The 15,051-nt window shown below is 42.7% G+C and overlaps 1 protein-coding gene across 1 annotated transcript; it reads right to left on the bottom strand.

Annotated features, from left to right (window-relative positions):
* Positions 1 to 545: 545 nt before the first annotated feature.
* LOC145404060 (serpin B8-like) lies at positions 546 to 13,938 on the bottom strand. The gene is made up of 5 exons (XM_080275661.1): positions 13,625 to 13,938; positions 9,832 to 9,973; positions 8,961 to 9,207; positions 3,749 to 3,987; positions 546 to 1,253 (listed from the first exon to the last, which is right to left on the bottom strand). Exons 1-5 carry the CDS (start codon positions 13,936 to 13,938, stop codon positions 963 to 965), a joined length of 1,233 nt encoding a protein of 410 aa, XP_080131787.1. The 3' UTR covers positions 546 to 962.
* Positions 13,939 to 15,051: the final 1,113 nt, after the last annotated feature.

Raw genomic sequence — 15,051 nt, 5'->3', positions numbered from 1 at the left:
TCTTTCAGCATGCATGGGGTTTCATTCTCTCAGGATTTATCTTGGAAAGATTTATTTCCTCATGTAAAATCTGCTTCCAAGAGATTAGGTGTGCTAAGCCAACTTCATACCTTCTTTACCCCTGCACAGGTGTTGACTTTATACACGGGTTTTATTCGGCCCTATGTAGAGGACAACTCTCATGTGAGGGGAGGCTTCCCACATACAGCTCTTCTCAACAAGGTAGAGTCAAAGGCTTTTTGTCTCATTAACTCTCCTCCTCTTACTGGCTCCCCTCAATTTCTGTCTCATCGCCACACTGTTGCATTTTTATCTCACTTCTGTTTTGCTCCTCGGAACTATCAGTTGGCATCCCTCCACCTCTACAGCGGTCGCATAGCACTCATCTGACAACAAACTCTCATCCCTTTTTGTTTGTCCAGGGTTATAATACAAGAGTTAACCGCTACTCCTAGTCCTTCATGTATGCAACAGGTCAACTCTGGAACTGTCTGCCTGTCTATATTTCCTACTGCATATGATCACTCGTTTAAAAGCGGTGTGTCCGGGCATCTTGAACTAATCTTGAATTTGGCTCTCTGTTGAGGTTTACTGCTCAAGTAATGGCACCCACGGATGAGTGAGGCAGATCACTCTCATCTTAAATGTCAGGACAAACTTGCCTAGCCCCGGGCTTTTATGCTTCTCTTTGGGGCGACACAGGATTAGATGACGATGATGTTATTTTGTTTTTATTTTTACTTGGAACAATCTTTTGGGCTCCTGGCCTTTGGTTCCTTCTTTCTTGCATTAAAAAAAAAAAAAAAAAAGGCTCCTTTTGTCCCCAGTCACCGAACTTTTTCCCATTTCTCTAATCTCACCTCACCTATTTACCATGTTTGTCCTTTGTCCCTCAACTTTTCTCAGTCTCATACTACCACCCCTCAACTCTTCCCCACCCTCTATCCTTGTCTTCCTCCATTCTATGAGCTGGGATCCTTATAGGCGCCCATAAACAGGAGGCTTGTGGTCTCATGGTCAACAATGATAAACAAGAAGGGTCTGTTGCAGTGGAAGGGAATGGGTTGTGGGCTAACACCGACACTCGTTACACTGACTATTAATCCTGTTGCTGCTGCTGCTTCTGTGCCCTCCTCATTAACCTCCACAAAGGCCTTGTGAATGGCTCCGGATACCACCAGGTTGGGGCCGAAGACTGAGAGATCACTCAGCTGGTCGTCAAAGAGGTCAGTGATACCCATGCTTTGGAGTCCCTGTGGAGTATAAGTGGTTTAGGTCAAGTGAACTTAAAAATGGTGCGGTATTTTTACCCATTAATTTTATTGAGCCAGGTAGACGAAGTCGATGGTCATTAGTCATTACTTTGTACGAAATGTATCTGTGTGTGTGTGTCTGTGTCGAAAACTCAGATCTTAGAAAATACTGACTGTAGAAGGAAAAGTTATTAATTAAAGTTTAGAGTCACAGGTAGACGAAGTCGATGGTCATATATTTTTGTACGAAATTTATCTGTGTCGAAAACTATAATCTCAGAAAGCATTGATTGTAGAAGGAAAAGTTATTAATAAAAGTTGTTTAGCGTCACAACTTAAGTTCACATGTCACTCAGCCAGCATTAAGAGTCATCCAGGATGAATACATAATTAAGTTTTCATCTAACAGTATTACAGTCTCCGTGGCTCACGGATGACGGGTAGTCTTGTATTTTGTCTGGTCACTGCCAGATGATAGTATTCGAAATATAAAGGATCGCTGTTAGTGAAGGGGTTTTCAGGTACTATAATTTATCACTCCCAGTAAAAAATTTGCAAATTAAATAAATCATCTGGAGGTAGGAAAATAAGAAAAAGGATTAAATTGTTATAGACTGGGTTGTATAAAACTTATATAATCTGGGTCCAGCAGTGGATTATTACCAGAGCCTTGGGCCCCCACTTAGCTCAGATACTATAATGTTAGGAACATGACTATAATTCAGTAGTGCCAAAAATTTCGCAGGCTTGAATGATAGATGTATGGCCCATTTCACTTGGTGTTTTATTAGTATTCATCCTTTGTGTTTTATTTATATTTATGCTTTTATGTTGCCCTTTTTCCTGTTCCTGGTTTCTACAGTGGATGCCTATCATTCATTTTCTGTGTTTGTCTTATCTTCCCGTTTCTTCGATCCTTTCTGTCACTATTTACTAATCCAATTTTAAAACTACAGTGAGTGACAAACTAAATGAGTTTTTGTAATTCAGGAATCCACTTACATTTCTGTATGGTAACCGTATAGCCAAATAACGGGGTGACATGGAGCCTACAGTGGTACCCCTGGGAACTTTTTGGAGAGATGCAAATGCAGCATCCACCCAGGAACCAAACCTCCACAGTAATCCCCGTGCCATGTTGTGAGGTGCTGTCAGCCGTATGGGAACAAGAGTTCACTGCACAGGACAGCCCTGCATGGGCACCTGCTTGCCTGCAGTTGATAGTTCTGCTCAGTCAGACAGACTGGGGTGACAACAGCAACAACATGGGAGAAACATTTGGCCCATTCTAATGGTCATTCTCTTAATATTTGTCCTTTTGTGTCTTCTTTTTCCTGTATTTGGATTCTACCGACATCTTGTATTACAGGGGGAGTGGATCATGATGATATCAGTAAATATATCAGGCCTTCGAAGATTACTGTCCGCTTTTAAAAATATCACAACACTGATATTTTAAAATCGGAAATAGGTGTGGTGTATTCATAACTTCACCAATATGACAATAATAAACATTTTATGGTACTTAATATACTGATTAGCATGCATGTCAATCCTAAACATTAATTAGCCTTTGAACTGCTAGGTTTTCTCTCAAGTGAACAGAGTGATCTGATGCAAGATTGAATAATTTGTTTAAGCATCAACAAAGAAATAACAAAGTAGTAAAAAATTATCAGTGCATCAACAAACAAACGAAATCTATAAAAAATTCTATTCTGCACAAAACCAGAAAGACTTCTAAACAGTCCATTCTTCCTGATTGTTCTTCAGCTTTTTACTCAAATGATATCAGTCACATTTTATTCTGGGGTGGAAAAAGGTCTGAATGATGATGATGAAGTTGATCTATCTATCTATCTATTGCCAGACGCCTCAATCCCGTTTGGGGTGGCTACAAACAAATCGCCTCCAAGTCACCCTGTCCCCCGCCATTTTACTGCCCTGCTCCCAACTCACACCCCCCTCTCTCATATACCTCTCCACCCCATCCCTCCATCTCATCCTCGGCCTCCCCCTCCCTCTTCCCCCCTCCACCTCACTCACATACACTCTCTCCGTCAGTCTTTCACCCTCCATCCTCTCCACATGGCCAAACCACCTCAGTGTGTTGATGATGACTCTATTCCCCTTACTGTACTACTATTACTACCGCTACTAGTAGCAGTAGTAATAGTAGTAGAGTAACCCCAGTCTTTCTGGTTGAGCAAACCCATTACCGGTAACTACGTGCAAGCAGTCATTCCTACACGGCCATCCCGTGCAGCCAACTGATGTTCCTTCGTGGTGGACGGCACCTTGCCTCCTCTCCTGACTAATATTCATAAGCTGAGAGTGGCTTGGTATGTTCCTTTCCTTACTGAAGGTTCTCTGATACATTTTGTTCAGAGGAGTGTGACAGACATGCTCCAAGTATAGGGCAGGCATGTGAAATGGTAGGCAAATTCTGATTCTTTATCGTGCCTATTTTACTTGAACAATCCATTCTTCCTTACCTGTATAAGTTCGCTCGTCAACCTCTTTTCCATCTTGAACCTTGGGAGCCTGACGTCAACAAGCCGTTTGGAGAGGCGAGATCGGTCTGCCACACGTTGGAGGGCTGAACCACTCAAGCCACACACCAGCCTTGTCCATCCTGCCTTACCCTCCTCCTCAGGAAGCATAATGAACATAGAGATCTTGTCACCGGAGTAGGGAAGTTCCAGAACATGGGCGCCTAGTTCCTCTGATTTTCCTGTTGAGAAAGGTATGGGTGATTATGCATTGCCTTTTTTTTTCATTAACTCTGTATAGGCTACTTATTGTTGGCTGTGTGTTAGCAGTTGCCTAAAATAAGTTAGTCCTCTCCTAGTAACAATGTGTTTCACTTTCTTCAATAATTTTGTATATTGTATCCTACTTATTGCAGGTTATGTGCTGGGTACCTGTACGTCTAAAAGGCAGAGTATTTTTTTTTTTTCCCCCTCCATCATGAGGTTGGAAGATATTTGTCACAACTGAACAAAATGTGTGTACATAGTTTTGTTTTTGGTTCATACCAGGATTTTGAAGGCCTGACCTATATGGGAATGAGTACATGGTCCACTTCAATGGACATTTTATTTATTTATTTTTCTTTTTTTTACCGTATTTGTGATCTCGACTCACCCCATCCTTTAGATGCGAAGGCAGATGATAGTTTTCCATTCTTGCTAATGTCATGATATTATTCGGATGTGAGTGAATCATAAGAGCATAAGAGTTTTATGATGGGGTGGGATGGGATCCAGAATTAACTGTTCTTGTTGCAGCCCCAGTCGCAAATGAACATGATTTCAATGGAATCCAAGAAACCAGCCACTGTGACTCGTTGCCTCCATAGATGTTATGTTGAAGTTACACTGAAGGATTGTCTTGTTTAATGTAAAATATATATATATATATATATATTCTGATATTTCATGGTTTGAATGAAGACTGAATGGATGTAAAGACCTTTCCACGGGGTACTCTGCTGATATTCTCTTTTGAATTCGTGTTATCCTCTTTTTGGATCCTACCCACACCATCTATAAGTGGCAAACATGGCCTCAGTGATGATGATAAAAACTGATTTATGGTAAGAGATAAGAATTAGATGATTTTGGATGAGATTATGATGACTGAGGAAAACTGCTGTAAAGCTGAGGTACGTGACACCTGTCATGGTTATCATTAATAACCCAGCAGTTACAAAATGAACTACCTCCCCTTCAAGTAAGGAATGTTGAATGTTGCCTCCTTTTTATTAGTTTACAGATACTTTTATGACAAATGCTCAGACAAGTCTGCTTCCATTGTGCCACCTCTGCACACCTTCCTCGATACGACATGGGTAGTCCTCATGAACTGGCTGTCACACTGTCAGATTCCAGAACTTCTGCGTATTACACTTCTTTTATTCCCCAGACTTCTTTTTGGAAACTCGCTTCCCCAGATTAGTGTCCCCCCATGTCCACTATTACAGAATTTTTAATGAATGGAGGACACCTGTAACCTGGTGTATGGAATATTTTGTACCGGTAATTAATTTCCCCCCTGGGGGTAGGGGGGTTTCAAGAATACTCCCCCAGTATCCCTGCTTGTCGTACGAGGCGACTAAAAGGGTTGGTGGTGGGTTAGTGCCCCACCCCGTAAAAAGAACTAACTAAAAAAGCAAATAAAGCGCCTCGGACCCGGACGGACCATACGTTGACGACTAAGGAACGGACAAAGGACATTCTGAGGTTAGGAACGTGGAATGTGAGAGGAATGAATGATGAAGTAAAAGAGAGAGAGATTGTCCAGGTGCTTGAGGATGCAAAAGTGGATATATGTGGATTGACTGAAACTAAATGGAAAGGTGAAAGGATGAGAGAATGGGAATACGGTGTAGGTATATGTGCGGGAGTCAGTGAGAATGAGAGGGCAAGAGAGGGAGTATGTCTGATGATAAGCAAGAAGTGGAAGGAGAATATAAGAGAGTATGGAACAGTGGGTGCAAGGATTGTATAGGTGAGGATGAAAGTAGGTATACAAGCATGGGCGATTGTATGTGTGTATGCTCCAACAGAGGATCGAGTGGCAAGAGTGAAAGATGAGTTTTGGGCGAGAGTAGAAGCATGTATGGACAAGTTTGAGAGGAGCGAGAGAGTGCTGTTGATTGGAGACATGAATGGCAAAGTTGGGAATGTACGAGTGGATGGAGTGGTTGGTCAGTGGGGTGTGCCAGCTGAAGTAGATGGGAATGGTAGTGCTTTGGTGGACATCTTTACTGATCTACCAGAAGACCCGCCGACATGTCGTAAAAATACCCCCGCTAATACCAATACACCAGTCCTGTATGAGACAGCCCTAGCATGTATTCAATATGGACGGTGGGTGTTAGCGCCGAAGTGGTGACATGTAGAGGTGTATGGTATGTAGGAGGACTGCTGGGCCTTGATAGCAGGCTGTGAAGCCTATGCCCAGAGTCGGACACATAAAAAAAAAAAAAAAAAAAAAAAATCTGTGCTGGTAAGGGGTTGGCAATAGCCAACACCTACTTTCGTCATAAGATGATCCACCGGTATACATGGAGAGTAATGAGGAGGATGGATGGTGAACTTGTTGAACGAAAGGCAATGATAGACTACGTGTGTGTGGATGAGCGAATGAGAAGACAAGTGTTGGATGCAAGAGTGTGGAGAGGGTGGGGGAATGGAGTCTCGGACCATCACTTAGTGATGGCCAAGGTAGAGCTGCAAAGAAAGTGGTTGAGGAGGCGAAGGGGAAGACAGGAGGAAGCAGCTCCTGTGAGAAGAGTGGAGAAATTGCAAGATAGTGAGAAAAGGACAGAGTATAAGAGCATAGTGGAAGAAAGATTGGGAAGGTATGAGCTAGAGCAGATGGAAGGGGTGGAAGACGTATGTAAGATATTCACGGAAGAGATAAGCGCAGCGTGTGAGGCGGTTTGTGGAGTGAGGAGGAGATGCAAGGGTGTGCAAGGGACAGCATGGTGGAATGATGAGGTGAAACGAGCTGTGGAACAAAAGAAGAAGGCATATGGTGAATGGTTGGCGAGTAGAGGTAGGGGAGAAGATGAGAGAGAGAAGAGAGAGGTATATGTGAGCAGGAGAAGGGAGGTTAAGAGACTGGTGAAGGAGAGTAAGAAGAAAGTGGATGAAGAGTTTGGGAGGAATCTGAGTGTGAAATGGAGGGAGAGTAAGAAATTGTTTTGGAAGGAGATAAAGAAAGTAAGGCAGTGTGAAAGGGGAAATAGTAGGGGAGTGAAAGATAGGAATAATAAATTGTTGGTGGAGAAGAGAGAGAAAGTGAGGAGATGGAAGGAGCACTTTGAGGATTTGTTGAATGTAGAGAGTGAGAACAATGTGAGTATAAGTGGTTGGGGAATGGCTGGGAGAAGAAGAGATGAGAGGAGGGAGGAAGAGATCAGTAGGTCAGAAGTAGTGGAAGCGATGAAGAAGATTAAGCTGGGAAAGGCCCCAGGAATTGATGAAGTGTGTGGTGAAATGCTTAGGTATGGGGGTGAGATTGTTGTGGAGTGGATATGGAAGTTGTGTAGATTGGCTTGGGAAGAGGGAAGGGTTCCAGAGGACTGGAAATCAGGTATAATTGTTCCTCTGTACAAAGGAAAAGGGGAGAGAGAAGTATGTGGTAACCATAGGGGTATTTGCCTTCTTAGTGTGACTGGTAAAATATATGGTAGAATACTCATTGATAGGGTTAGGCATATGACAGAGGAGCTAGTTGGAGAAGAACAAGGGGGATTTAGGAAGGGAAAAGGGTGTGTAGACCAGATATTTGTTCTAAGATGTTTAGTGGAGAAGTATCTAGAGAAGGGAAGGAAAGTGTATGCTGCCTTCATGGACTTGGAGAAAGCTTATGACAGAATAGATAGGCAAGGTATGTGGAAGGTATTAAGAATATATGGAGTGGAGGGGAAATTGTTGAGTGCTGTGAAGAGTATGTATGAGGGAGCTAGGGCTACGGTGCGAGTGGATGGTGAGCTGAGTGAGTTCTTTGATCTCAATGTGGGACTGAAACAGGGGTGTGTAATGTCTCCATGGCTGTTTAATATATATATGGATGGGGTTGTAAAGGAGGTTCAAGGTAGGGCAGTGGATGTGGGGGTGGCCCTAATGAATGAGGGTGAGATTTGGAAGCTTCCGGTGTTGCTGTTTGCTGATGATACAGTATTGTTGAGTGAAGATGAATGGGAGTTGCAAGGTTTGGTGAATGAATTTGGGACAGTGTGTAGGAGGAGGAAGCTGAAAGTTAATGTAAACAAAAGTAAAGTTATGGTGTTTGAGAGGAATGAAGTCACAGAGTGTGCAGTGAGGTTGGATGGTGAGGATATGGAGAATGTGAGTGCATTCAAGTACTTGGGTAGTGTGATGAGTAAGGATGGAACTTTGGGGGATGAAGTAAATGAAAGGGTACAGCAGGGAAGGAAGGTTGTTGGTACACTGAAAGCAGTGATGAGAAATAGGGAGGTGAGTATGGAAGTTAAGAAGTCACTGCATGATGGTATTGTGATCCCTACCCTGACGTATGGAAGCAAGGCGTGGACCTTGCAAGAAGGGAACAAGTCAAGAGTGAGAGCAGTGGAAATGAGTTACTTGAGAGGAGCATGTGGAGTGACGTGGAGGGACAGGTTGACGAATGAAGAAGTGAAGGAACGTTGTGGGGTAGATGTGGATGTGGTTGAAAAGATTAGGAGAAATACACTGAGGTGGTTTGGACATGTGGAGAGGATGGAGAATGAAAGACTGACTAAGAGGGTGTATGTAGGTGAGGTGGAGGGAGGGAGAGGGAGGGGTAGACCGAGGATGAGGTGGAGGGATGGAGCTGAGAGGTATATGAGGGAGGGGGGGGTGAGTTGGGGGGAGGGGAGTCGAATGGTGGGTGACAGAGTGACTTGGAGGCGTTTTGTCTGCGGCCACCCTTTGCGGGATTAGGGCGTCGGGCTATAGATAGATAGATAGATAGAATTAATTTGTTTTTCCTTCCTCTATTGATGTTCTGTTAAAAAAGTTGGTGATAAGATGATACTTCCATGGATTTGCCTCTTCGAAATATTATTATTATGTAGAATATGCTTTTTTACATGTTTATTATTTTATTTACTTTATGAATAGAGAAGGTACTAACTTCCACTGACATTTAAGCTTCCCAGACTGCATAGAGAGAGAAAGAGAGAGGGATTACCATACAAAAGCGACGTTGTCTGCGTCATCATGGGAACGGACTGCGGTTGTGAGTTGGGCGTGACCTTGAAATCCATTGGTGTGGTTGCACTGGCCTCAAATTGGTTGGTCCAGTTGCCTTTGAAGTAAACGGCGTTGACCAACACCATGACGGCTCCGCTGAGGGCAGAGGCAGATACCAGGTTTTTGATGCGGTCCTCTGTGGTCTCTGACACAAAATTGTTGATAAGCTGCGCTGTGCCTTGTGGCTGTGGGAGGGAAAAATAATCAGAAAAAGAGACGAGGAATGGTTTGGGAGGGAGAAAAATTGTTAGAGGAGGGAGCTAAATGCAAGTTTCTTTAAATTGCTTGTTTCTTTAAATTATTAATAACAATGGCACAAATAAATCCAGTCACAGCATCAGATACATTTCGAAGCTTTTTCGTTGCCTTGAATATGATGATTTTTTAACATTTGAAGAGATTCCTTCTTGCTGGAACGTAACCTTGATTTAGTGATTCCCACGTAATGTGACACTTTTTATCAACACAACCACAACGCTTATATCCATGCAACCACTAAGAAATGTTAATAATCTTACGAGATGTACCTTACGGTGAACAGATTGAATGGCAACAAAAGCAAACCCTTCTAGATCGAGAAGTCTATACGAAGCTGAATAAAGAAGTTTGAGGTAGCAGAATTTAGACAGTAATATGTCATTATAATGACATGATTACGTTAGCAAACATATACTGTACAGTAATGCCATCAAATGACATGGTTAAGGCAGCAACTGTATACAGCACTGTGTCATGATAATGGTATGGTTGAGGTGACTATATAGCCTGTTCCCCTGAAAACATAGTAGTTCATGATTTTTAGCACTTACATCCCCTTGTATGGCCACGATCTGAAGCAGCTCATGCAGGTGGTCAGTAACACACTGGCGAAGAGTAAACTCGTCATCCACATAGATCCGGTTTGCGTCCCTGAAGGTGAAGTTGGCCCCTGCTATTTGTCTCTCTGTGGTACTGTTAAAGTGAAACTGTGGTTAGGCTGTTATTATTACAGTACATGTACAATATACCTCTCCACTCCATCCCTCCATCTCATCCTCAGTCGCCTTCCCCTCACCCCCCTCGCCTCACTCACATACACTCCTCGTCAGTCTCTCTGTCTCCATCCTCTCCTTATGGCCAAACCACCTCATTGTATTTCTCCCAACGCTTTCCATCACATCCACACCACAACGCTCCTTCACTTCATCATTTGTCAGTCTGTCTTTCCATGTGATTCCACATGCTTCTCTCAGATTACTCATTTCCACTGCTGTCATTCTTGTTTCCCTCCAGCAAGGTCCAAGCTTCACATCCATATGTTAGAGTTGGTATCACAATACTGTCATGCAGCGACTTTTTTACTTCCATGCTCACTTCCCTGTTTCTTATCACTGCTTTCAAAGAACCAGCAACCTTTCTTCCTTGTTGTTCCCATTCAAGCACTACACCCTCTAAATTTCCACCCTTACTCATCACAGTACCCAAGTACTTAAACGTACTCACATTTTCCATTTGCTCCTCATCCATCCTCACTGAATATTCAGTGACTTCATTTCTCTCGAAGACCATAGCTTTACTCTTCCCAACATTCACCTTTAGATTCCGTTTCTTACACTCTCTCCCAGACTCGTTCACCAAGACTTGCAGCTCCCCTTCGTCTTCAGGTAACAACACAGTATCATCTGCAGATAACGGTACAGGGAGTGTCCAAACACTGCCCTTTCTCATTAGGGCCGCTCCAACATTCACTGCCCTACCTTATATCTCTTTAATAACCCCCATCCATATGCAGACTGAATAACCATGGAGACATGACACATCCCCATTTCAATCCACCCATCAAACAGAAAAATTCACTCAGTTCATGGTCCATATGCACTGCATCCTTAACACACTCATACACATACCCTTCACGGCATTCAGCAACTTCCTTTTTACTCATATATTCTTAATACTTTCCGCATTCCTTGTCTGTCCACTCTGTCATATGCTTTCTCCAAATCCACTAAGGCCACATACAACTTCTTTCTCTTCTCTAAACTTTTCCACTAAAGACCTAAGAATGAATATATGATCTACACAACCTCTTCCCTTCCTAAAACCTCCTTGTTCTTCTCCTACTAATTCTTGTTATTTCCCTAACTTTATCAATAATTATCCTATCATATACTTTTCCTATTACACTAAGAAAACAAATGCCCCTTTGATTACGACACACATCTTTCTCACCTTTTCCTTTGTACAGGGGAATAATTATACATGACTTCTAATTCTCTGGGACTCTGCCTTCCTCCCAGGCCAATTTGCACATCTTCCACATCCATTCTACTACTCTCTCTCTCCCATGCTTCAACATTTCACCACACACACCCAATAATTCCTGGTGCTTTCCCCATTTTGACTTTGTTCATTGCTTCCACAACTTCCATCCTACTGATTTCTTTCTGTCTTCTTACCTCCCTCCTTCTCCAACCCATTCCCTAGCCACATACGCACATTACATTCATTCTCTATGTTCAACAGCTCCTTAAAGTGTTTTCTCTATCTGCTCACTTTTTCTCCCATCTCCACTAGCAATCGACCATTTTTATCTTTCACTCCCCAACATGGACGTCCGGGTCCGGAGGGGGGGGGTGCAAGGAGGGGCAATTGCCCCCCCCTTGGAATTCTACGGCTTTAGTTCTTGTTCAAGGATGATTGAGTGATTTGAGTCGATTCAAGCATTCTGTCACTATGCATTTGATGTAAGTCATGTAACTCATGTAAGTATACTGTATGCCTATGCCTATTTGGAGTGTGCATATTTTGATATAACCGCACATATATGTATAATTTCTTTTATTTTGCCCCCGTTACAAGAAATCCTGTGGACGCCCCTGCTTCCCAACTAACTTCTTTATCACCCTGTCTAACTATCTTCACCTCTTTCCAGAACATTTTCTTATATTCTCCCTACTCTACACTCAAATTCCTTCCAGTTCCTCATCCACTTCTTTCTTACTTTCTCTTATTAATCTTTTCACCTCTCTCATCCTCTCTACATATAACTCTCTCTTCCGTCATTCAGCTTCTCCACGCCCGTTTCTCATCCACTCATTATGTTCTTTCTTCTTTTGTGCCACAGCCCGTTTCACCTCTTCATTCCACCATGCTGTTCCCCGCACCTCCTTTCGTCCTCTTCACCCCATACACCACCTCACATGCAGCACAGATTACTTCTGTGAATATCTTGCACACACCTTCCACGTGCCCCATCTGCTCCAAATCATATTTACCCGGTCGCTCCTTCACTTCTCTCTTATAATCTACCTTTTTCCATCCTCTTGCAACCCTTTTACCCTCCTTATATGAACTACTTCCTCCTATCCTTCCCTTCTTCTGTTCATCCATTTCATTTGAACCTTGACTTTCGCCACCACGAAGTGGTGGTCAGAAAATCCCCTCCCCCAACCTCTGTATGGTCTCGCATCAGTTACACACCTCATTCTGTCATCCACACAGACATAATCAGTCATTGCTTTCTGTTCATTCAGTTCACCACCCACCCTTCTCATCATTCGTCATGTATACCTGTGGATCATTTTGCGTCTAAAGAGGGTATTGGCTATCACCAAGCTCCTCCCTGCACAAATGTCCACTAGAGCACTGCCATTATCATCCGCTTCTGGTACAGGCACACCCCACTCACCAACTACTCCATCCACCTTCACATTCCCTACTTTTCCATTCATATCTCCAATCAAAAACACTCTTATTCCTTTCAAACTCTTCCATGCACACTGCCAGATTTGTCCAGAACTCTTCTTTCATTCTACATGCATGATCTTGCGTTGGCACATACACACGATCACTGACATTTGTAGTCCAACTTTCAATCTTAGCCACACAATCCTTGAACCAATTGCTCCATAATCTCTTATATTCTCCTTTCATCTCTTGCACACAACAATATACACTCCTTTTGCCCTCTCATTCTCATCCACTCCTGCGCATATACCGCATCCATATTCCCACTCTTTCACACTCTCACCTCTCCATTTAGTCTTGGTTACTCCACATACATCCACTTTTGCACCCTCAAGCACCTGGACAGTCTTTCTGTCCTTCACCTCATCATTTGCACTCCTTACATTCCATATCGCAATCCGTACCATGTCCTTTGTTCGGTCCATAGTCGTCACCTGTTAGTCTATCCTGGTCAGTGTAGGGTTTTAATTTTGCTATCAGTACTGAGCACTGGATTATATTGGGGCTAGGTACTCACATTATATCCCCAAATAGTTAATATTATCAAAGTAAAAATCTTTGTGTTCAGAATCATCTTACTCAAAGCTACTGATAAACTGCCATCACCTCAGAGCACCTGAATGACTTGGTATTGCCACTGGCCCCAAGATACAGTAGGGTTTTGTTGTGTCTCACTTTTGACAAGTATACTATTTAAACCTACAGCAAATTCAGAAACACTGCTTATTAAAGTTCCTTTGATACTTATCAGGGTATTTGAAAGTTTTCTCAAATATATATTGTCACGTATAAAAAATGTGATAGAGCACACCTCCAATTATGAGGGTTGCAAATTAATTAAAATTTATAGACAAAGCCCCAAGTATTCAAACTCACATATTTTTCAGGTTATTAATCAAGTGCAGAGTCTTCATCTTGCCATCAACCTTGAGTGCCTGACTAAGCTGAGCTTCAGTATTGCCACGGGCCCCCAGGTAGGCAAGACTGAGAGCAGACCAGATGCTGTAGGGCGAAAAGAAGAGGTTTTCCGTCCCATCCAGATGGCGGTAAAGCTCGGCACCTAGATGGCTGATCCCTGAGAGATCCTGGACAAACTGCGCTGGCACGACGTCATTGCTGGTGAAACACTGTGGATGGACCTCTACTGCCGCCAAAGCCACCAGTAGTGATACCACCACAACTGCGTGCATCTCTGTAAGGTAGGAGTGGGGTTAATGTTTGTGGAAGTTTAAGCCCACTATTTAACGAACTACTGTGATTGGGGAAACTACAGGCAGTTTTATCAGAAAGTTTGTTAACTGTTCAAACGTATCTTAGTTTATGAACCGGCGTTCAGTATATCTTTAGCTTTGTATGCTAGTTAAATTGTGGTATGCTAATGTTTATATATTATGTTTTAAGTTTCTTTACGTTTAATACGGTATTGTTTAATTAAACTCACACCACCTCGTGTTGGTACAGCATGTGGAAATGATTTAGTGGGCCCAAAGAGTTAATTAGAGCTGATACGTAGATAAAATGAGGTTTGTTACAAGAACAGTTGCATCTTTATATTTTTTAAAAGGTAATTTTAGTTTCAGAATCAATTTATAGAGCCACAGTTTCTGCTTCACCAAGGTGCAGGAGTAGTGCTATGTTTATTAGTGGTACAGTATTTTTATGTTACATGTTGCCTTTGCAGTAGAAGGTGAAATTTCAATATGTATGGATCTTTGTATATGTAGTCATTTCATCTCTGCATTTTAGGGCCGTCCAGCACCATACTGTTATGAGCGTGTGAAGTTCCCTAATACCTCTTCTGCTCTGCATATGTCTTGTTCGTTGTTGTACTCATGTGAACCCGAAGTGTAATTAAGGTTTCTGTGAGTTGACGAGGATTTGATTCATGAATCATGACATGCCACCACTCACACTATCTATTAATCTACTCGGATACCGAAAGATCATGCTTAGCATGATAGTCCATGTTGTGTGCGTTATTTGAAAATAACGCTTATAGCATCACATATAGCAACGGTATACAACAAAAAATGTATTTGTACTGAAGGGATTAACAGCATTGTGTGTTTGGCAGACCCATATGCTGTCTGTGGAGTGGGATAGGGGAGGAGGGAAAAGATGAAGGTAGAAAATGGAAGGGAAGGGTGTCAGGGAGGAAAAGATGATGGGTTGGAGGTAGGAAAAGAAAGGGAAAGAGGGCTGGGGAGGGAGAGGTGGGTAATTGAAGGCAGGAAAGGGGTGGAAAAGGGCACAAGGAGAGAAGGGCAAGAAGGGAGAGGGAGCAGAGGGGAGGAAAGAAGGGA

This window comes from Coenobita brevimanus, chromosome 62 (assembly GCF_032717465.1).
Source record: "Coenobita brevimanus isolate Jiangsu-jjx chromosome 62, ASM3271746v2, whole genome shotgun sequence".
Lineage (NCBI taxonomy): Eukaryota > Metazoa > Arthropoda > Malacostraca > Decapoda > Coenobitidae > Coenobita > Coenobita brevimanus.
Note: the sequence above shows the minus strand (reverse complement) of the source record. Positions and strands in the feature narration are given on the sequence as shown.

Bases quoted from the DNA above. Each gene is read 5' to 3' on its own strand.
- LOC145404060 (XM_080275661.1), bottom strand. From the start codon at position 13,938: ATGCACGCAGTTGTGGTGGTATCACTACTGGTGGCTTTGGCGGCAGTA. The intron at 9,974-13,624 runs GTGAGTTTGAAT...TCACTTTAACAG, and splicing joins ATTAATAACCTGAAAAATAT to TACCACAGAGAGACAAATAG. The intron at 9,208-9,831 runs GTAAGTGCTAAA...TCCCTCCCACAG, and splicing joins TCGTGGCCATACAAGGGGAT to CCACAAGGCACAGCGCAGCT.